Raw genomic sequence first — 24,262 nt, 5'->3', positions numbered from 1 at the left:
CCAAGACCTAGAAATTTCTAAAGGGAAAAAATTTATAGTGGTTCAGAATGCAGTCAGAATGAATATAAAACACACACACAGGTTATTTTTAACAAAAATATAAAAATGTTAAAATTATTTGCAAATAATCATCACTGAAATGTAAGTACTCAGGCTGGGTCTAACTCTTAAATTTTAGCGGCTTAAATTTAGTTCTTCAGCAGATATGAAATCTCACACTTCTTGATTTTATTTGGTGACATGAAATGGTAAGATATAATTATTAAAGATTTACTTCTTTTCCTTTTAGATATGTACCAAGGTTACTCAACTTTAAGCCACATATGGAGTTTTTGAACTTTATTTCAAATTTAATTATTGTCAGTGATTCTAACTCTACCAAATTAAATCAGAATCCCAAATTGATATGGGGTGGGGGAGGAAGGGAAGAATTATTTACTTGGAAGAGAGTTGAGTTGGCACGATTAATTTAAAAAAAAAAAAAAAAAAAAGAAAGAAAGAAAAAAAAGAAATCAGAGGTGTCAAACTTGGGACCCAAATAAGATTAAAAATGATATTTGAAAATGTTTAACAAAATAAAAATATAATATATATAATGTTAACTTGTGGTTTTTCTTTATCAGTATGAGACTAACATATCTGAGTTTGACATCACTGATAAAAACCAATGCTATTCAAATTCTGAATCTACATCTAGAACATTTTTTCTAGTCTTAATGGTTATGATGGGAAGATTTCCCTTTCCTGACAGGACCTTTATATCTCAATACCTTGGTCTTATTTGAGATGTCTTTGGCATGAGGAGGGAGTGCCCAAGTATTAGTCACTATTGTTTTGTCCCTTTTAGCAAAGTGGAAAGAAAAATCAGCATGACTTTTTTTTTTTTTTTTTATAACATAGAAATCCTTATTGCTATTTTCTTTTGAAACTGGAGGTAACCAAAAAACAAACAAACAAAAAAAAAAATGTTAAGGAATCACAGCCCCCATCATTGAAGTGTTCGTGGTTATAATAAGTTTTATAAAACTAAATGAAACTCCAGTTTGGTTAAAAATAACAAATGTAACTAGATGCACCTCTATACAAAAAGTGCATTTGTACTTTATTTGTAACTTCATTAAAAAAAAATTTGGTAATTTAAAAAAATTAAATAGGCAAAGGTGGACATGTTTCATTTTAACATCATTGTGTTAGCTACATTTTTAAAAAATGCAATTGATGTAATACTTTGGTTTCAGCCATTTCTGTTCCTTCTAGGCTTTGTTACAAACAAGTGCTATAAACAGCAACTTTTTGGCTTATATCCTGTAGAAGTGAACGGACTTCTTCTTCTAGTTTCACCAATTCTTGAGCTTTATCTTCTAGATATTTTTGATTGTCTTCATATTTTTGCTCCAAATCTGTAAGGATGGAGAAAAAATTAAGTTTTTCCTAAAGGTTGAATTTTACTAATAATAGGGTTTTGTATTTAGATGAAAACGGTCTTTTAGACACTAATTCTTGAAGGTCCTCAAAAATTTGACTCTTTAAAAATTGTTTTAAGTATAAGGGGGGGAAAAGCTCAGAACTTAAAAAAAAAAAAAGTAATAAATAATTATCCTTCCCATAGTCCCAAATAGCTCTTTTTTTCTAGGAAGAATTACCCTTCAACAGTTGCAGCTTGCTGTTTGCTTGGGCAAGCAGCATTTTAGCTTCATTTTGTAGCATTTCTGCTTTCTTTCTGGCATCAGCTGATTCTTCTGTTTTCTTGGCTATTAGGTTTTCCACTCTTTTATACTTTCCACTAAGTTCACTGTCAAGGACCTGCAGTACCAAGTTTAGACACAAGATGGTAGTTAGTTGCAAAGTCATAAAACAAACACATATCAGATTCTGCTTACAGTGAAATCATTACATGAGAGTAAAACTGAACCTGTTCATCTACACAATGACTGACCATTTTAGCTGTTAGTGAATCAAATGGCTTAATAGATATAAATGCTGGGTAAGGTGACAGTACAATGAAATAATGGAGGGATAGTTTAGCTTGACTTGTAATTACAGATTTGGTCAGTTCAGTAGAATGGAAATTCAACTGGACTAGAAGTCAGAAAAACTGTGTTCATGTCCTCCTGTGACTAACTCTAGCCTTGAATTTTGTCAGCTGTAAAATAAGTTGGGCCAAGTGCTATGTAATAAATCAAAAATGTTTAAGTTTGGTCTTACTCTATATATTTTAACTAGGGAATTGGGGGGGAGAGGTCAGTCAATCTAAAAAACCATCAATTTTTCAGAGCTAGATTTAGACATTAGATATGCCACTGAGGAGCACTCAAGCTTGGAAACTCCACAGATCAGGGTTGTTTGGGACTTTGATACAGGCAATCTTTTTTTTTTTTTTTTTTTAAATTGCCAGTGGTGCTTTTCAAATTCCATTTTGTGATTCTTTAATTTAAATATCACATCAATGCTAAACTCATAGAAAGGCACAGATAAGACTGAAACAATATTTTGAAGATAAGAGGACACGTGATTTAATCATCAGGAGGAGGGCTTGAGTTATAAACTACTCCTTTGAGAAATGCAAACAATAGCTAGGTATATGAAAATGTAATTTTAAAGGGCTTTGTTCCTCACCATTTCATGTAAATACTGTCTGAGCAAAGATAATAAATCCACCAGCATCTGGCAGGAAACTAAATACAATGAAGACATCTGTTTTAGAGTGTGCTTTTTTCTACAGTATAATTTTTTTTCCTAAAGATCTAAGGAAGCCCTCAAATGTGAAACATTTAAATCTATGTGTCAGTGACACTACTAATAGAAATTTTTTCCATTAAAAAAACAAAAATAAAAACAAAACCTAGAAAAGACATTAAGGACTTAGTGGTGATAAGTAAATTGAACTGGACTCCTCAAATCTTAGAAAAAAGTTACTCTTTGCTGAATTTATAAAACTAAGGCAGCTTCTTTCTATTGTTAATCTTTCATTTATCACAGCAGTTTTTGCAAAAACAGAAGGAAAGAAAGTGAATTCTGTTAAGTAGCCTTAAGTGACAAATTTTTAGGCAGATTCTATTAATTAGGGCTTTCTGGGTAATGGCAACTTCCTTGACACCAAAGATGAATTTGTAAAACTTCACTTACCTTCTTAACATCATCTGCACTTTGTTTTACAGTATTCACTACTTGTCCAATGTAGTCTGCTTCCCCAGTGTTCTGGGCAGCCTTGCGCTTAAGTTCTTCCACATTCCTCTCTAGCTCACTTATGCGCTGAGAGGCATTGTATAACGTTTCCTCAGATGCTGCAGTTTCAGACTCAATCTAATAATAAAATACAAGATTCATCACTAACAATATAAGTGGTAGGGAGTCTAAACAATCTTTTACATAATTTTTAAGCATGTAAATACCTCAACACACACAGTGTATTAGATTTGGCAAACCTTTGTTAGTATTGTGATGTTGTTGGGCAAACCATTTCATTTCCCAGAGTTTCAGTTTCCTTAATTACAAAATGAGGTAGTTATACTATCCAATTCTAAATCTAGGTGTCAATGAGACCAATAGCGTAGATTTCAATATTAGTATGTAGTCTTTGTTGGCTGAAGGTTACCCCCTAAAACTAAATTCCATATTTAAAGATGCTTTCAGTGTGCCTTATTTTAAGAGACAATTCTATTTATTTGGGACTTCTGATGGTTTAGTCTGAAGTTACAAATGAAATATTCCTTAGCCAATAAATAGTTGTTTGGCAATAAAGGAGCCAAACTATAGGTTGACAGAACCAGAATGTGTCCCGAGAAAACCTGCAAACTTTGGATTATTGTTTAAATAATCAAATCTCATGTTTTTATTTTAATAATGAATGAGGGGTTAATTTTGAGATGGCCACTCATTAGAGATTTCCAATCAGTTATTAAAACTAAAGAGAATAAATGTTCTCCCAGTATCATTCACATGTACAGTATGTTCCCTTTTAGTGGCAACATTTCTGTTGCTGTCATAGCTCTACTTAACCCTAACTATGAAGCTTGCTGTAGATACACTTTTTTTTCTTTTCTTTTTTTTTTTTTTTTTAAACTTTAAATTGGACCTGCACTTTCATTACTATGGGAGAACTCCCAAGGGAAGTACCCTTGTTCTCTCACTACTGGCAGATTAGTGTCTTGAGAGGCTTTTAGAGTTGATGGGGTACTAAGAAGTTTCATTAGTGACTAACCCAGGAGATAAAGTCAATCTGTTAAAGAATTTGAACCCAGGACTTGATTGTTTTGAGGCTAGCTCTCTATCCACTCAAACACATCACAGTGATTTAAATATGCCAAATTTGCAAAGTTTTAATAAATCACTGTGAAACCAGATTTTTCTCTCTGGCTCATTTGCTAACATAAAGCAAACTGCTTCTGGACATATAAGCTCTACTAAAAGTTAACTTTATTACTCTTATCTCTAGGCATGATATTACCTAGGGCTTTAACCATTTACAAATTTTGTGCCTGGTAATCATGTGGAAATAAAATAAAAAACTAATGTAACTTTCCTAAAGTCAGGTTTTCAAATTCTCAGGTTAGAGTTTTATTACAAAATTACCCTGGCCATTCTAACTAATATAGAATCCTTTCTAACAAACTGCTCAAATCCTGATTCCATCCATCTTTAAGCAAATTATTTTACATTTGAATTGCCCTGCTTTGACAAGTAAAGACAATTCTCTTAACTGCTGGCAGAAACTTGGGACAGAAATAAGAACATAGCTGGTAATGAGAATTATTCATTTCCACTGGGAGCAGAATTGATAGTTACAAGAAAGATTTTTTTTTTTTTTTGGATTGCTAAATCATGGAATAAATTATAAAAATACAGCATAAAGTTCATGGAGATTTTTAATGAAATTAGGTAGAAAGCTGTCTGGCAGAGATGACTAGCAATTCCTTGTAGCCTGGGAGCCCTTGGTTGATTTGAAGGTAAACACTTGAGGACATGGAAGGATAACCATATATCACTAGTTCTATGGTCAGAAGACCTGGGTGGGAGGAGGCTCATCGTCTATAGTTGAGCACCCTAGGTGCTGGACTTTGAGACAATTTGTGGCAACCTCTTCTAAAACTGGAGGGGGAAAAGGTTCTCAATACAACTGCTTCATAAAGAAAAAGCCCAGTTAAGTGGGATTCATTCTGTTATTTACCACTTCTGGAATGTATTTTGTAAAACTGACTGAAAGAAGGCTAAACTTGTGTAAAAACCAACTTACTAAGGAATTTTAATGCCTATTAACAGTTACCTATCAAAGCACATTGTTAATTTGAAAAAAAATCATGTTCAATAAAGAAATAACTATCCATTTTCTCTTTTATGAGTGGGACAGTTACAATTTCCTTTTCTTCAGAAGTACCTTACTAGCTAGATATTTTATCCATCAAGGATGAGAGCTAGGAAACCAGTGGAGAGATGCTTTGGTTTCTAATATATTCTTCCCATAAGAGTTAGTCTTATGGACCATTCACAAGTGACCTGAGGATATTTTTTTTAATCTGAGTTGCATTTTTAGTGCTTGGCTTATCACTGCCATTATACATGCTTATGTTTATACATTCATTCTTAAAGAGTAGTATTCCTATTTTTTAACTTATCCCCCCCCCAAAATATCCTACGATAAAAAGGGTTGGGTCAACCCAAATATTCCCTGCTCTGGTTTGTTTTGAGAAAGATCAATGCCAGTATCACCACAAAGACCTGTTAATATTTTCAATACTTTTTTCTTTACCTGCTTACACTGACAGCCTCAAAGTTAAATGGCATAATTCTCTTTCAGGTATTAAAAACTGACCCACTACCGAAAACTCCTGTCTCAGCCACTGACAATTATATTTGCTTACTGAAGTCAGTAGGTTCTGAGTTCCTTGGATGTCTTCATCTGCTTGCTTAATGGCCTTTTCTGCAGCAATTTGAGCCTTTTCTGCTTCTTCCAGGGCTTCCTTGACCATATCTGCAGTGTTTTTAACATCTGTTGCGCTTTTGCTAAAACAACAAAAACATCAGATCTTTATATGTATTTCTTCTCAGAACAAATTAAAACTATTCAACAATAGTCTGAAAATACATTTGTTAGAAATGCCATTGGTTTTAGACCAATTGCTACAGCAGGATTGTCATACCAGAGATTCAAACCGACCCCACTAGATGCCGTAAGACTCCCAGTTACCTGGCTCTCTTCGCTTCGTCTAAGAGCATCTCTGCCCTGGCAATGTCCCCAGCACTTTGCTGTAGGATGACTTCCACTTGGGAAAGGCTTTCTACTCGTTCCCGAATATCTTCAGTTAGATTCTGCAGCTGCTGTGGGGTGCTCGGCATCTCCATTTTCAGTACTTCATTAGCCACAGCCTCAATGCTATCCAAATCAGCACTGTCTTCTGGAAAGGAAAGGAGCCAGCAGATGTGACCATGAGTTCATTAATTTAGTATTTATAGAGCACATCCATATATGTGGATGTCCTCCTATATGGCACTGTGTGGCCTAATGTAAAAGAGAGGTTTAGCTTCAAAGTCAGGAAAACATGGGTTCAAATCCAACATCTGACACAAATTGCTTAGCTATTTAGTCCTTCAATGCTCAATGCCAACTAAATCTACAGGCTATGGTTAACTTTTTTTTTTTTTTTCTTACGTGACTCTTGGAATGTTTTTAAATAACTATCAGTTAAGATAGTTATGGAAATGATTATAATTTTTTTTTTCATTCAGGTTCATAGACCACCTGAAATCTAATCATGGAGCTTTTAGGGGTTTATGGGCCCCATGTTAAAAACTTCTGCCTTACAAGAAGGTAGCACAGTAGATAGAGCACTAGACTTGAAGGCAGGCTTCAAATCCTGTTTCATATTGCCCCATGAGTAGGCAAGTCCCTGTTACTTTGAGCCTCAATTTTCTCATTTTTAAAGTAATGTGACAGTACTCAAACTTTGAGGTGCTCATCTCTACCTACCAGGATGAGACTAAATAGTAAGACGTCAATCTGGGAATTAAGTAGCCCATATTCTGGTTTTAGTTCTAATCTAAGAAAATGGACCCTAAATAATTCTGTTAGCAAGAAATGAGAAGTGGGAAGTAATAAAAATAAAATAAAATGTAATCTCTTTAAGGGCAGGAATTTTTTCAGTTTTCTTTGGTTTTCCTGCTACTATCAGTGTCTTGCACATAATATTCTGTAAGTGATTTTGATTCAATCAATACCCAAGATAATATATTAAAAATGCCATCTGACATTAAAATTTTGATCCAATGAAGATTATGACATAAAATCTCAAGATACTTTCTCACTGGGAAATGCCCTTGAAAACAATTTAGTATAATTTCTCATCTTAGAAAAGAGGAAACTGAGGGCCCAGAGAAAACAGTAAGTTAACAGCTGGATTCAAATTCAGATTCAGTAGTATATCCCTTCCTTCCTATTAAAACCTGAGGCTTCCTTCAAGATAAATGCTATTTATTCAGTCTTATATAAAACACGGAAAAGATTCAGAGTGCTTCATTAAGCACCTACTATGTGAAAGATACTATGCTAAGTGCTTAGAGCTTTTGTTACATATGTATATCGAACCTCTTTTTTGTCAGATAGATTCTAATGATAGAACTCCTCAGAATTTCTACTCTTAATAATCTGCAGGACCTTATTTTGACTTCTAGTTTTTCATTTAATACATACTTTCCTTTTTTGGGACAGTATACAAAAGTATATTTCAGAACAGCAAGTTTGTTTACTATTTCAACTAGTAAGTTTGTCTTTTGTACATCTAGATTTTTTTTTGGACTGGGTTTCATTGGGGCATTAAAATCCTCCCCCCCCCCCATGAAAATGTTTCCTTTATCAGTGCACACCTACTACCATTTCTGCAATTTGTGAAGACTTAGAGAATTATCCAGAGCACTGAGGTATTCAGTGGTTTAAAACCACATAGATTGTCAGAGGCAAATCTTGGAGTTATATGGCTTTCCCTGGCTCTTGAGATTGGTTCCTTAATATCATGAGGACTCACATGTGTGTATCACTGCTAAATAACTTTCTGAAGCTTATCACTTTAAAGAAAAGGGAGAAAAATAGTCTAAGGAGAAATGTTATTTTCAATTCTTGTCAAATTCATTTCTTTTTAAATTAATGCAGGCTTAGGTTTGTTTTACATCTCAATTATGAGGTTTTTTTGTGTATGATTTATTATTTTAGGATTGGGATGTTTATTTCCTATTCAACATCAAAATGGAAACGGGATAATAAATCATTTTTCTTACGAGTTAGAAAGTTTCGAATTTGCTTGATCAGATTCCTCAGATCCTCATTGCTCTTGTCCACTTTTTCTTTGGTAGCATTAGTTTTCAATAGGACTGCCTGGGCACTTTGTTTTGCTTCATCTGCCCTTAGTTTCGCTTCAGAGACCTAAATATGGTACATAAAATTAAAAAAAAAAATCACTCCAACAAATATTTTCTGAAACTGCTGCTCCTTATGATTTACAGTGGGGTTTGGGAACTAAGGTCAAAATCCCTAAAGCTTAATATCAGCATCTAGAATTTCGGGCCATTTGAAACGGATATTTCCTGATTCTCTAAAGAGTTTTTGTACCAGTAGGGAGTCCCTCTTCAAAGCCTGTTCTTTCAAGTTATTAAAATATGTAACACTTTTAAGTCACAAACAGAAGATATTGGGGCCTACAGATAAATACCAATTTTATGGAGTTGGCACTTCCAAGAGACAGGAATCATTAGGAATAATTATTAGAACATTAAAGGGATCTTGTCATTGGAGCAGTTTAGAGTTAGAAGGCCCCATAGGAGCCCTTGGGAATGTGGAAGACATGTGAAAAGAGCATCATTTCCTCCTCATTTTTCTGATGAAGAAACTGAAACTCAGAAGGATTAAACCCAAAGTCTTTCATGAAGGGAGAAGCAGCACAGAAATTGGCTCTTGTGTGCTGAGACTCCTGTGACCCCCAATCCTCTGTGTATTTCCACAGCACCACATTGTCTGGCTTAAGGTAGAACTAGATCTTCCTTCTTATAAAAATGATTAGCTGGTGAAAAGTTTCTTTCTGATCTAGCTAAATGGCTTTGTGCACATTGGGCCTATGCTAAATTATAAGCATTGAGATTGTTCTGGAATCAACAACATTCACTTAAGGGATAGTATTTGAGCCCAGAAACACAACTTCTTCAGCTGTGTGAGTAAAGATCTCATACTCACCTACTCATTTTGAGTGTTGATACATGGTTGAAAAATGCCCATTTTAATCAATAATCATTTAAACAGTATTTTTCCTTCACCTCCATCTTCTCCCAACTTTTCCTCCAACAATAGCCAAAAGCTGCTCATGCTAAGTTACCTACCGTCTTTGAGAGTTGTTCCACTTCAGCCAGGGCACTGAGGACATCTCTGTCAAAGTCCATGGCCTTCTGCCAGGCATTATGTGCCACAGTGACCAAGCCATCACAACCAGGCCCACCACATTTCTTTTCGCCATCATCTGTTCTGCAGTTTGGCCCTCCACATGGTGTCTCAGCACAAGAAGCCCCCGGAGGAGTTCCACAAGTCTGCAAGAAGTACAGGTCAGGTAGAATATTTCAGATACTGAATCTGCTGCACAGTGGCTATGATCTTAAACACCTTGGTAATGTCCACTAAATATATAGAAAAACACAGTTAATAAAATGGACAAAGAAAAGATACATTCAGAGATTCTTGAAGTAAACCTAAAAATTCACCAGTGAAGGATAAGGAAATCCCTGTGGCCCACATTCTAGCTCTGTTGACAATTTGCATTCCATCTCCCACCACTCTAAACAAATTCAATTAAATTCAGTACAGAATAACTAACTAGATGCTTGCCACTTGAACATAAACTTGGGAATACAAAAATGAAAAATGATAGCCCCTTCAAGGAATTTAAAACCTAAGGGAAGAGGGAAAGAAATTTGGAACCCAAACAAGGATTTACCTCTGATGCAAATTAAATATAGTCTGTGCTTAAGGGGGCCTATTTAGATGATGGCGAAGTGAAAAAAGAATAGAGCCTCTGTAAATAAGTCAACCAGTAAGTAATCACTGAAGAGATAATGGCATTGTTTGGCACCTACTTATTTAGGTTTTTTTTTTTTTAAACTAAGCTAAAGAGGAGATTCTTGCCTCAATTGTTACCTAGACTTAATCACTGAATGGGTACAGCATCAGTGAAACAGACTTGTGGAAGATCTTAAGTTAAAAAGGCCAAGGTCTCCCACTGCATCTAGAGACAGTCTCCAGGCACACTGACTTATACCTGGTCACTGGACCCAGATGGCTCCGGAAGGGAAAGTGAGGCAGGTGACCTTGCCCAGCCCTTCCTGACTTAAATCCACTTCACTTGCATGTCCTGGCATCACCTCCCTGATGTCATGAGCTTCATAGGGTACAAAGGACAAACAACAACTTTTAAATGCAATGGAGATTGGAGAAATGAGAGAACACTTGGTTTGGGGGAGGTTTCATAGAAGGAAGAAGTAGGATATACTCTGAGCTTTAATAGGGCTTGATTAGATGAAGAGGTGAGGAAAAGTCACTCTAGGATGTATGAGTGTGTGTGTGGAGGTGATGGCAAATTGCATTAGGAATGACTTATAGATGATATAACCATAGATAAATCTGGAAGAGAGGGCATCTAGTCCAACTCTCATTTTGCAGATGAGGAAACTTAGACCCAGACAGATTGCCCATTGTCACAGAAAGAGTGACAGAATTGAGATGCTGAGCCAGACCTCTTTCCACTGCATTATATAGTCAAATATATTATTTTCAAAGAGCTGCTTTCATTCCTACCCCCATCCCTCATCCCCATATACATCTGCCACCAAGGGCAGTGAACATGAGACTCACCTTGACTGCCATTCTTATTCAGCCCTGGAATGAATGTATTGAGAAAGCACCACCTGAGTGCTATCGCCTTTCTTAAGCCATTTTATAAATATAAGTGTGATTCTGAAAGATAATGTGGGCTCATTCTTTGGAGGATTGGAAGTAGAGGAGATAAGTAAGTAGGAAAAGAGAAAGTGATGATAGATGGCAAACACTGAAAAGAAGAAACTGGAAATCAAGAAAAAGAAGATTCCATTTCCCTCAAAAAATTTTGCAGATCTCTTTTCTTTTGAACTATTCTTTCTTCATTCTGATCATTTAAATTTGAAAAATTTCTAAGCATATTTCATTTCTTGCATTCAGAATGAACCAGTGGCCCTAAAATACATTTGGTTTATTTCACATGAAATGCCTGAGAAATAGAAAACTGAACATTACATAAAACATTAACTTTATTCAGGAGGAGCAAAGAGGCACCAAGGATCCTTTACTGGAAAACAGCCTGACATTTAAATAGCTCACCCAGGTCTGTTTTGTTTCAAGAGACCCTGTGAGACAAGGGTAAAGAGGAAAATAGAACAGAACAGCTCCGCTCTAGCCAAATATATGCAGAGATAAAGGACGAGGTGTACCTGAACAATCACGAGGAACATATATTCCTGCACTTCAAGGGAGGTTCTAGGAATCCACATTTGTAAGTAAGGAATGTCACACCTCATAAGAGTAGTTTTGAAGAAGAGATAATACATGGTGTTTCCATTGGCACTTAAAAGCAGTAGAAAATAACATATAGTTTGGAACCTGAGACCCCATGTGTCACATCAAAATAAGAATTCTCCAAAGATTTTGTAGCTTTTCATTATTTTAGTCAACTGAATGCTGTTTTTATTTTTAATATCTATTATGGCATAGTCAGTAGAGAGCCAGCTCCCTAATCAGAAAATCTTTGTCTTATACCAACTGTGAATCCAAGCACGTTTCATCTCTCAAAACTCTTAGAGAACTTTCTAAGACTGTAGCAAAGAAGGTACCAATCTAGTCGGTAGAAGGGATTTCTACCCGGGAATTCTCTGTACAGATGAAATCAAAGCTAACAATCTAGTGAAGTAGGGAGCAAATACTGAAAGGTCACAAGGATGCTGAAAACAGTTGCAATGTAAAACAACTTAGCCAGTCTACTAATGGATTTTATGAAATAGAAACACTCTGAGTCTTCATTTTCCTATCTGAAACAAGGGTATCTATTTTACTTGGATGTTGCACTAATGTCTGTAAAGCTCAGTGAATGTGGTGGAATTCATTCATGAAAAGTGCCATATTAAATATAATTTTTATATCATATCCCCAGTACTCAGTACAATTCATTGACACAAAATAGCATTGCCACTTGTCTGTGGAATTGAAATGAATTTTTCTTCTCAGGCAGCACAGCCACAAAATCCAAACCTCCAAAGCTTACCTCTTCAGCTACTGCGGAAAGATCCAAACTCTGTAATTTGCCTGCAAGTTCATCTAGAAGGCGAGATTGTTCCTCCTGTTTTTCCCTGAACTGGGCCTCTCTTTCCATCATTAAGTCTTCCACTTTGTTTCGAGTAAGGGAGGACTGTTCTACAGTGCTATTGGGATCTGTGGTGGAGGCATTCACTCTTTCCTCTGCCTCAAGAGACATCTGAAAATATTTGGTAATACTGTCCAAAGCTCCTATAAGATTATATGAAAATACTCAAAGTTAATGTTGATTTCTTGTATTGTCTTGCCTTATAGTTCTTCCAAAAAGAAATGAAATTTTCTTTGAAAAAAGAAGAGAAAAAAAAATCCCAAGGAGCAAACAGAATCATGTAATTTCCCTTTCATAAACATAATTTATTCTTTCATCCATTCTATCCCTGCTCCCAAACAATGCTCAAGCTGGGCTCACATGATGACGAACATCTGAATGAAAAGTGAAAAATTAAGTCAGTTATGTGGAATAATTTATTATGTAATGCAAGATACTCAATGTTTGGAAACATCTGGAGGGCTGGCATGGTGTGGATAAAACATCCGGTGGGTTGACTTAACGTTTCACTTTTCATCCAGATGTTCTGCTGTTTGGTAGACAGGGCCAAAGTTAACATTTGTAAAGGCTGATTGTGTACTCAACAATGATGGGTAATGTGATATAACATAGACTGGGATTTCTTTTGCTGTTTTTGGCACCTCTAAGTGGCCCGCAAAGTCAACAAGCTAAGGATTTGCAACAAAAACAAAAAACTCCTGACTAAGCAACATCTTAAATTTAAAGTGACCTTGTAGAAGTATCAACTTAATCCAAGCTATGCAAGAAGATGCCTACCCAAAAAAACCTAGGAGGGTGGGGGTAAGCTAAAACCACTAACCAGAAAAACAGGAAATGTGAGTTTTACTCCAGAAATTGTGCCTCCAACTTGGTCTTTGTGGGGGCCTTTGAGAAATCATTTAGACTTGTTGGGCCCCATTTCCCACATTTGACATATGGAATTTGTCATTCTCATCTAAACTATAAGCTTGATGAGAAGAGCTAAGAAAACAGAAAGCTCTTATGATAGGGGGTGGAGCAGGTGGGGAGGTGAGTCACTGAAAGGAAAGATTAGTTTGGTATTTAAACAACTTCTCTGCGTTGGATTATTCTTTATAACAATTCCCTGACACCCCCAAAATCACAATGCTTACCACGAATGTCTGAGTTTTTGATAAACTCAAGTTGTTCAGCAAGTTCTTTTACTGTTTTGTCCAAGCTCTGTGCATCCATTTGCAGGGAATCAAGATCTTGGACTGTGCTGTTACTTTTTGAGGCTGTGTCAGATAACTTTGCTTCAACCTCTGACATTTTTTCTGTAACATCTTTGGTTAGTTTCCTGTGGATAGAAGGTATAATTGCTCAAGCAAAATAAATGCAATTTGATTTCTTTTGTGATAGATTCTTTCTGTGGAGAAAACATGGCCAAGAGTCATGCAGAATGAGCAGAAGTTGTGGTCTGCATTGTGAGAGGAAGTATGCACACAAATGAGTAATTATGGCTCTCCCAAAATTCTGATGAACATTTAAGTATTTCCTGGTAGTGAGGTTCTTTCAACTGGATAAGGATTAAAATCAACTCAGCAAACAATTAAATTAAAATCAATTCATCTTCCTTGAAATACCAGTTTTGTATATTCTCTCTCTTTCTATTTTTGTACTATGTCTAGAATTTAAAGCAGTGCTGTCAAGTAGAAATAGGGGCCACTAAAGCACCCACTGATTTAGAAAACTACACGATAGTTATATCTATATTTTATTGCATTTTTATTTTTCTTGCTAAGTATTTCCCAATTACATTTTAATCTGGTTCATACCTCCTTTGTAAGTGTTGTAGATGGTGTGGTTGACACCTTTGCTTCAAGGAATTCCTGGTAAGGAACATTCCTTTACACACACAGATCAAACTTGTTCTGCTATTTATTCAAATTTTACAGAACTGCTTCAGGGCATATAGCCAGTGTAGGTCAGAAACAGAACTTAAAATTGGGAAATTAGATGGCACAAGTAATTGAATCCTATGTCTAATATTAATGCTAGGATATTAGGCAAGTCACAACCTCTCTGAACCTCAGTTTCTTCATCTGTAAAAGGATTGAGTTGGATATGATAATGTCCAAATTTCCTTCTAACTCTTAATTTCTTATGGTTCCAGATTCTGAAGTTGGCTCTCTTCCTATGCCATGCTACTTTGCTATCATATAAGATTATTCTAAAATCTTTCAATGGTTTTATTTTCTTCCCTCCAAAAATGCCAATTCTTTGAAGAAAAACAAAATAAAAAGCTCCAACCCAGCTGTCTTGTGAAGATTAACCATTTAAGACAAATTCCAAAATACTACTGTCATACTCTTGTACCACAGCAACAGCATATGTCAGAGTGTGGAATAACCAAAACCATACATAATTTGTTTCACATCCCACATAATTACAAATGCATATTTTTATTGCTACAAACTCAAGTGACATAATAGACTCCATTGTTAAACTGTACCTCCATTCAAAAAAAAAAAAACTCTTCTCAGAGCTCCCAGAGAACTTTCTGCCAACAGTGCTTTCAAGATGGAGCATATGGGGAGGAAGCCATACATCCCACCTCTAGAAAGACCAGTAAGTGGCAGTAAAACTAGACTTTTTTTCCTTCCCTTCAAACAGAGCCCCATATAACTTCCTTTGTTCCTACCCAAACAAACAGCTCTTTAAGAGTAGAAGAATGCTGTAAGACTTTACAGAGAAAAGAATGTAGTGTTCTCAGATATTGAGATATATATATAAGGCAAAAAGAAAGATGAAAAGATTGCTAACTTTAAAGAAAAAAACAATGGTGTCTCATATTTTCTTTTGAAACAGAATGGTCAGGCTTAGGATAGGTATGTATTTATCTACATGTACACATAATTCAACAAGCTACCTTTACCAGAGAGCCTATTTATTACATTTCTTTTGGGGCCTCATAAGTCTTTGCAGCATGTTTTTGTGGAAAACTAATTTTAAATGAAGAATTAACCTTAGTGCTCAAAATATACATTTTTTGTCAGTCTAGCCTTGAAGCACATCAATAGATTTTTTTTTTCTTGAGAAGATCAGACCATAACTAGTTAGGCAAATGCAGCATGAAGAATTATAGCTGTTAGAAAAAATGTAGTCCTGTAACAGACCTCCTGGCATCCTCTCATAGAATAACAGATTGTGTTCTTTCCTCAGAGGAAAACTAGAAATCACAGAAGAATCTTTGAGTTCATGGGCTGGCAATGGGAAAGCTGCTTTTCAAAAAACTTGTCACTATTACATTCCAAGGGATAAAACCACTTTAGGAGCCACATTGAAGTAAATTTCTCCTTTAAGTGCATTAATGATTTACACAGAACATCTGATGACTCCCTTGATTAATAATCTGGTCCCATAGACAGAATTCTGGTCTGGCAATTCAGAGATCACTGCTCCATTCCTGGATCTCTGGCATGTTATATTTTAACAAGTCAATTAGGTCACTTGGTGTTTATAGACATTCTATAAGGCTGAATGAAAAATTATAGAATCAAAGCATATCAGAGCTGGAAGGAGCCTGAGAGATTATTTTATAGATAATGAAACTGGGTTATCATGGGCCTCAAATGAGATCCACATAAAGCACTTACAAATCTTAAAAGCATTATATAAATGTGAATTAGCATTTTTTGGCATATAGTAAGTGCTTAATAAATGCTTAATCAGGCCCTAGGATAATCCTCCTCCTTCATACTTAATGATCAGTGGACTTTTGAGAGGTGGACAAATGGCAGATTTTAAGATAAAAATTTGAATAAAAATTTCAGGTTTTCATCTCGTCTTTGGGCATACTAAAAATATCTTGGCTTAGATAAGATAATATATACTTTTATCCTATTCTCACATGATTTAATTCTCTTTTACTAGGTCTGTCCATTTTTGAAAACTTTTTACTCCTGTACTTTGAAGGCAATATGTATTTAAAAGAGTGATACTTACTAAAAATGTGGTTCTTAAAAAAAAAAATAGGTAAGGAGTTTCCTGGCAACTTTTTGGTTTTTGTCTAAGATTGAAGTAATAGTATGAACTATTCCCACCACTCAGAAATTACTCACTCTGCCTCCTCAAAGAGGTTTCCAATATTCTTCAGGGGTTCTGCAGCTGGGCTCTGGGCAAGTATACTTTTTATCTCATTGACTTTCCTTTCCACAGAGTCAACTGTCTCTCGGTAAGGCCCAATCACACCACTGATTTTCAAGGCCTTTGCTTTCTCCAGGAATTTGTGGGTCCTGTTGGTCAACTCAGAGATGATGACATCCCACAATGCAAAACACTGGTGGCAGGGAGTGCAATCAGGGAAGATGCCTGAATACCCACGGGTACACTTGTCACAGCGTGCCCCTTCCACACCCTCAATGCAAACACACTGGCCTGTGGACTGGTCACACTGACGTGTCTCGATCCCTCTGGGGTCACAGTCACAAGCTAGAAAGAGGAAAAAAAGGTATCAAAAATTATGTACAACAGCAGAAGGCATCACATGAAACCCCCACAAGAAAGAAGAGTCTTTACAGATGGCTAGATGCAGGACCAGATAAAGAACAATAAAGGAATCCTGGGATAACTTCAACACTAAAAATTAATTGGGACAACTTTTTAGGGACACAATACAGTTGAATCATTTCCCTAGGGACTTGAGCACTTTGGTTTTAAAAATTGTAAGTGTATTTTTCTATGATCAAAGAACCATAAAAATTTAGAGTTGAGAGGGACTTAAGAATGGCACTAAGTTCAACTTACTCATTTTTATAAATAAGGAAACTGAGACCCAAAGAGATCAAGTTACTTGCTTAAGATTGCCCTGGAGTAGGGTGGCAAAGCCAAGATCTGAAGCCCAATCTTCTGGCTTCAAATCCAGTCTTCTTTCTCTACAGCACACTTGTAAGACTATGATTATAAAAATGATGCTGGCACTTGAATGAAGGAACTTATCTGAACTTTAAAAAGCAAAAAGACTTTCCTTTCTCCTTGACTTCAATATTAAAAGAATATAATGTAAAACCTTGTGCTCTTTGCTCAAAAAAATTTTAGCTCCAACTAAGTATCTGGATTTCTTCCACACTTGCTCTTTATTAGGACTTTAATTACTGAAACTTCTAGCTCATCATCTTTGGTAAGAAAAGCCTATCAGCTTTGGGACTCTATCTCTGCCCCTATGATTGGAGGGTGCAGCTACGAACTCCAAAACTTCCACTTAAGGCGGGGAGCTTGGCTCAGAGACTTTCTTATGTGGCTGTCCTATTCTGGGCCTTCTTCACTACACCTGTGTTGAATATCTTTCTACCTGACTCTTATTTAGCTTCCTTCTGTGAGTCGTCCTTCAGTACTGTCACCTGGAAAATGGGGATAATAATAACACCTACTTCTCAGGATTGTTGTGAGGATAAAATGAGATCATATTTATAAAGTACTTTGCAAAACTTTAAGTATTAGTGATGATCATCATTTGTTCAGTCATTTTTCAGGAATGACTGATTCTTCATGACCTCATTTAAGGTTTTCTTGGCAAACTACTGGTTTGCTATTTCCTTCTCCAACTCATTTTACATAGGAAAAAAAACTGAGAAAAAAAGTCAAGTGACTTGTTCAGACTTGTTTAGCTAGTAAGTATGTGCGGCTGAATTTGAACTCGGGTCTTCCTGACTCAGCATTCTATCCAATGTGTAACCTAGATGTCATAGTATTATTGTGAAAAAGATGGAAGAGAAGAATTAGGCCGTAATATAATCAGGTGGATTCAAAACTGGAATGGATGGCAGGGCTCAAAGAGTAGTTCTAGTGTTTCAATGTTTTTTTTTTTTTTTTTGGTTTTTTTTTTTTGTTGTTGTTGTTTTGTTTTGTTTTTTGGCAGGAGATCTTCAGTGAAGTGTTCCAGAGATCAGTGTTTGGCCCTATTCCCTTTATCATATTTATCATGACTTGGAAAAAGATTCAAGAGATATCCTTAGGATCTTGATTTACTAGAGCACCAAGCTGAATCTAACATGAAATTCAATAGGGATAAATATAAAATCTTGCACTTGTGTGCAAAAACAAATATTAGTTTCACAAGTATAAAATGGGGGAAGCATAGATAGTAATTACTCTGAAAAAGATCTAAAGATCTTAGTGGTCTACAAAATCAATTTAAGTCACTAGTGTAACACAGCAGTCCAAAAAAAAAAAAAAAAATAACGTGATCCTGGGCTGAATTAATAGGAACAAGAATGGGAAGATTGTAGGAACAGGAATGTCCAATTGTGCACTGCCCTCATTAATTCCACATTCCCTTGCCCTTTGATAATATAGTTTTAGAAAGGGACTAGATAATCTGGAGACTATGCAGAAGAAGATAACCGGAATAACGTAAGGCTTTAAGACAACACCACATGAACAACAGTGGAAGGAGCTAGGCAGTATATCTCTCAGTATTGTCGTGAATTTCAAATGAGCTAATCATAACGAGTTTAGCACAGTGTCCAGCACACAATAAATTCTATATAAATGTTAGTTATTTATTGTTATTATCAATTCAGAAAAGTAAAAAATATTAACAGAGCAAATAACTCTGAACAGCTATATTACTCTACTAGACTATGGAATACCTGGTCAAAGGGTTACTTATAACATTAAAAAGTCAACTACAAGTATTAACAACAAAGAAGTTTGTTTTTTGTTTTTGTTTTTGTTTTTTTTTTTAAACCAAGCCAAAGGCTAAAGTCTAAGAAAGAATAGTTAGTGAATATTTTGTGGAATATAGTTTAATTGCCCTCAGACCCTTTTGATTCAAAGTCTCCAACTATGTGCTCTCTGACAAGGAATCTTTTGCATAGTGTTCTCAGCTATTGGTTAGGATTTAAATGGAGGTTACTCCGCTTATCTGGAAGAACCTCTTTGTGCCTATCTGTATATGTGCTGCTCTAAATGGCATAATAGAAATAGGGCAGGAGATATTCTGCAGAATAAGGCACATGATGAGAACTCCATTTTGGTGGATAACATTACCTAGCCTTGAGATTTGGAAATCACTTCTAAATGGACAGATTTTAACTAAAAAGCTCTTCTCCTCCTACTTTTCTGGGCTCTCTAAGGTTAATTTTCTCTGTTAACTTTTTTAGGTTACATGTTTCCCTACCTCCTAAAAAAGCTGTGTGTGTATGTATGTGTGTGTGTTTTTTGGGGGGCAGACATTCTTAGTATGGATTAAGGAACAGATTTCAGATCTAACTATAGTCTGCAACACTTAATGAAACAAATAGCAAGGTTACTCAATTTGGTTGAAGAAAAAAAAAACTAGCTCTTTTCTTTTGGGCAAGTCAAGCAAATGAGTGAAAGACACTGTTAATCAGTTGAGAAGATCAGGATAACCCTGGTCATGCTTCACTGGGAGAGGAGGATGACAGATTTCAGTCATGGTACAGATAATCTTTTGGCGATTAAACAGGAATCTAGGATGCTGAAGCCCCCTTGCAAAGGAAACCCATCTTTGAGAGAATGATCTCATATATCACATTGGCAGTTGGAAAGAAATCATCCTCTCAAGTGTGACAATACTTAAATAGAATTTTTTAAAATATGAAAATTGAAAAGGCAATGAAATGTGCAAAGGTTTGGCATTTGATTAAAAACATCTGAATAATGAAAATGACATACTGGTATCTGAAGAAATGAAGAGAAAAAAGGCCCATTTCTTTATTTTTATAGAAATGTATAAAGAATAAAATTAACCTCATCATCATCATAATGAAACAAGAGTTCATATTTGTATAGTGCTTTCAAATTTGCAAGCTGTTTTACATACATTACTAGTAGACTGCATGCTACAGTGGAGAGTGATTAGCCCAGTTAATCTCTAACATGAATTTTATATTCTTTAAGCAAATTCCTTGACCTTTTTATATCTGTTTCCTTATCTGTACATTGGGTAGGGATAGATGAGACTAAATGACCTCTAACATCCCTACATCTTTATGATCCATGATCATTATCTCTTTTGAACTTTTACACAATAACCCCGTAAAACAACTACTCTAATTATTGTTATCCCCATTTTGAAGATGAGAAAACTGAAGGACAAATGCTTTGCAAATTAGTGTGACAGAGATAAGAAGGGAACTATTATATGATGACACTGTGATAAGTCCTTTATAAATATCTAATTTGATGGGACCTAACAATCACATTATCCCCTATATTATGCTGCTTTTCTAATTTCTGCCTATAATAAAGCATCACCGATGATAACAACAATAATGATAGCTAGCATTTATGTGATAATATAAAAGTGCTTTATAAATATCACATTTTATGTGGTAAGTGCTATTATTATCAACCTTTTTAATTCCCTCATTTTACAGATGTGAAAATTAGTTTGGATAGGTTAAGTGATTTATCATAATCATATAGCTGTTAAGTATCTGAGCCTGAATTTGAACTCAGCTTCAAAAAATAGCATTATTATTGAACAGTGAAAAATCTCGAGAGAGTATGATATTAAACAAATAGAGTTTTGTTTGTTGTTGTTTGGCTGTCATGTCAAACTCTTATATAGCACACCAACATGGTCCACGGTGTTTCCTTGGCAAAGATATAGGAGTGGTTTGCCATTTTCTTCTCCAGTGGATTAAAACAAATTGATTAAATGACTTGCCCATTATTACACAAATAGGAAGTTTTTGAGGCTGGATTTGAACTCAAGTTTTCCTGATGTGCTGAGGCCCAACACTATATCCACTGAACCATCTAGCTGCCTCAGTAATAATAATTTTATTATTTTCGGACATATACAGAAACCATAAATGCTTGGGGTACCAGCTTTACAAATGTATCAGAATTTGTAATTTAAATGACAGATATATAAAGTAGATGGACATCCCACAAAGTATTAGAGTTAGAAGGGATTTTATTACTGAGTTCAAACTTTAATTTTATAGATGATGTTAAAGAGTTTTCCTAACATCATATATCTAAATAGCAACAGAATAAAGATTTCTAAAGTGCTTATGTAATTTGATCAAGTAATTTAAACAATTTATTCCATTTATAAATTTTTATACTATTAATTCATACAGAAAATACCTTCCTTCCCCTCCCCCTCTTTCTCTATCCCCTTCTCTCTCCTTCCTTCCTTCCTTCCTTCCTTCCTTCCTTCCTTCCTTCCTTCCTTCCTTCCTTCCTTCCTTCCTTCCTTCCTTCCTTCCTTCCTTCCTTCCTATAATGGAAAGAAGAGGCAGTGTTAAAACACCTGGAGTCTGAGAGACCTGGATTTGAATCCCACTTGAGACATTTGAGCTGTGTGAACTTCAGCAAGTCACTTAATATCTTTGCATATGAGAGGTATAAATCTCTGATCCTATGAATTCAATGAGTTTTATCACATAGTAGATGGCGGACACTGAGTGAGGAAGCCTAGGGTTATGAAAATGTGGGCCACATGGCATCAGGTAAGGCAGCAGGCATCTCTCTGATTCTAAGTGGCAGAGATTGCCAACATGCCTTGGTAAAGGGAGTTCTCTCACCTGGGAATGGTATAGGACCCATTCTCCACACCAACGTAAGCACAGATCCGGTCCCTGTCTCCAACTTTTTGCTGTCTATTAGCCTGAGTTATGGGATTTGCCTGTGTGTTGATTTTATTTTTGAATTTTCCCATAAAAGAACTCGCCTTTGTTACACTGCTTTATATTTCCATGTTGTCAACTTCTCTAGAAGCTGTAATTCTATCTTTGGTGGGAGAATACCAGTTCAATATTATGGGATTTAAAAACGATGGTTACTTGCCAAGAATGGATTCCTCCCATGAAATGCTGCCAGCATTAAGGATCTATTGCGGCATCTGTTCTGGGGAAGATATGTCTAGGCAAGTATTCCAAAGGGAAGCCAGAGCTCAGGTCCTCTTGAGGCAGCTGAATTCCCTAGAACTTCACACTTGAAAAGCCAGAGTCAAATTCTACAGATGGCTGGGACACAGTTCAACTAATGTTAACAGTTGATATTGAGCTTATTTTGAGAGGTGACCTAATGACTATCCTAAAAAGCATCATACTTTAATATCACCAGGGACAGGGATGAAAAGCTATTACAGATATAGAATCATTTCTTTGCTTATCCCATTTCTAGAAATGCCTTTCCAATTGGGTCACTGGGAGGGTAAGTAGTCTTTGTAAGAGGAATAATTACCAGTCTTTTCAATGAAAATCATATTTTCATGGAGGTTAAGTAGAATGCTCAGTTTACAGTTGGCACTTAAAATACCATAGACGCTAAAATTATACTGAAAAGCTTGCTCCAGTGGGTCTAAAGCTGTAAATGGGCTTCAATAAGTAGAATGATTGACATAAGTGATTTTCTTCTGTTCTTGGAGTTCACAAAAGGGGCAAAGATAGGATAAATGTAAATTAATACACAGCAGCGTGCTTGCTTTAAAAGAGTAGGGTTATTTGGTACAGAATTAAATTGATTCACTTTGACAAAAAGGAAAATGTCAGTATAATGAGCATAGCCCATGGGCTGACTGAAAAAGGACCACTTAGATGTGATGGACAAGGTTAGGTGGAATCTAATGGGGATGAGTTTCATATACAACCCTCTTTTTTATTCTTCTTTGTGTACTGAGAGGTTTGGTATTTGCTTATTAGCATTTAATCCATTCCACAAAAGTATTATAAAGGAAAAAGAGAGAAAATGAAAGATATATTGATAATATGACATAAAAAAGAAGAACTGAGTTGAATTTCTTTTCTCTAAATGTTTCTGAGAAGGAAGAAAGAAAAAAAAGAAAGAAAAGATTATAGAGAGGAAAGAAGGAAGAGGTGGAAAGAAGAAAGAAGGAAGGAAGATGAGAAGGAGGAAAAGATGGAGAGGGGGAAATTTTTAAAGCATCTATTATGTGCCAACCACTGTGTCAATGCTTTCCATTTGACTTCCATTTTGCAATTAAGGAAACTGAAGCAGATAGAGAGGTTACCTAGCTTGCCCAGCATCACTCAGTTAATAAATGTCTGAGACCAGACATGAACTCGAATTCTTTCTTACCTAGCCACCTCTAACAGGTAAAGGAGAATGAAAAAGGAACTTTTAAGGATCAGAGTACCGGATAATAGTATCAGGTAACTGGTACTTCAGTGGGAGACTGCAGCCAAGAACAAGGTGATTTGAATGATGTTAAGGATGAACAACAAACAGGGCTGGCTCAGAGGAGATACAAATTTTTCCCCTTTGGGGACTCTTTCCCTCTCCATGCCAGTGACCCTCTCTTACACAGGCCACAGCTATCCTCTGGCTCTGTCCAAACTAGGCCAAAGATATAGCTGAAAGGGAAGTCAGAACATCCTCTTCATTTCATAAATGAAGAATCTGAATGATAGCAGATGCTGACCAGTCTTATGAAGGAGTCATATCAGATGTGGTCTTTATGCTTTTCATCTTTAAAACTGATTGCAAAAATGCTAGTGAATATAGGTATGTAGGAAGGAAGCGTTGTAAGAAATAACCTTGGGCCCTAAATGATAATGGAAGAGTAGAGACTAGTCCTCCATTAAACAATATTTAATTAAATAGCTCACAAGTTCATAGATTTAAGTCTGGAAGGTACCTCAAAAGTCATTAAGTCCCAACTCCTACATTTTTATAGATGATAAAATTAAGGTTTTCCTCAGGAAAATACACGATGGAGCTAAGGTTTTGAATGTAAGTCATCTGATACAAATCTAATTTCTTTCAATGCTGCCTCTCATTTTTCCTTTTATTTTGTTATAGTATTATGTTTTATTTTATTCAACAAACTTAATTAAAAATATAAATTAGCACATATTATGGGCAGAGCATTGTCCTAAGTGCTG

The 24,262-nt window shown here is 35.8% G+C and overlaps 1 protein-coding gene across 1 annotated transcript in view; it reads right to left on the bottom strand.

The window, feature by feature from the left end:
* Window positions 1-1,079: 1,079 nt before the first annotated feature.
* Window positions 1,080-24,262, bottom strand: part of LAMB1 (laminin subunit beta 1) — an 88,122-nt gene continuing 64,939 nt past the window's right edge. Inside the window, exons 25-34 of the mRNA XM_074268335.1 lie at window positions 16,499-16,868; window positions 13,550-13,734; window positions 12,318-12,559; window positions 9,358-9,561; window positions 8,266-8,410; window positions 6,185-6,392; window positions 5,859-6,000; window positions 3,127-3,303; window positions 1,644-1,803; window positions 1,080-1,400 (exon numbers count right to left, since the gene is read on the bottom strand). Of these exons, the coding sequence (XP_074124436.1) occupies window positions 1,264-1,400; window positions 1,644-1,803; window positions 3,127-3,303; window positions 5,859-6,000; window positions 6,185-6,392; window positions 8,266-8,410; window positions 9,358-9,561; window positions 12,318-12,559; window positions 13,550-13,734; window positions 16,499-16,868 (1,970 nt within the window). The 3' untranslated portion in view covers window positions 1,080-1,263. The remainder of the gene's footprint in view (window positions 1,401-1,643; window positions 1,804-3,126; window positions 3,304-5,858; window positions 6,001-6,184; window positions 6,393-8,265; window positions 8,411-9,357; window positions 9,562-12,317; window positions 12,560-13,549; window positions 13,735-16,498; window positions 16,869-24,262) is intronic.

Source organism: Sminthopsis crassicaudata, chromosome 5, assembly GCF_048593235.1.
Source record: "Sminthopsis crassicaudata isolate SCR6 chromosome 5, ASM4859323v1, whole genome shotgun sequence".
NCBI classification, from domain to species: Eukaryota; Metazoa; Chordata; class Mammalia; order Dasyuromorphia; family Dasyuridae; genus Sminthopsis; species Sminthopsis crassicaudata.
The sequence above is the reverse complement of the archived record's forward strand: the minus strand, read 5'-3'. Positions and strand labels throughout refer to the sequence as shown.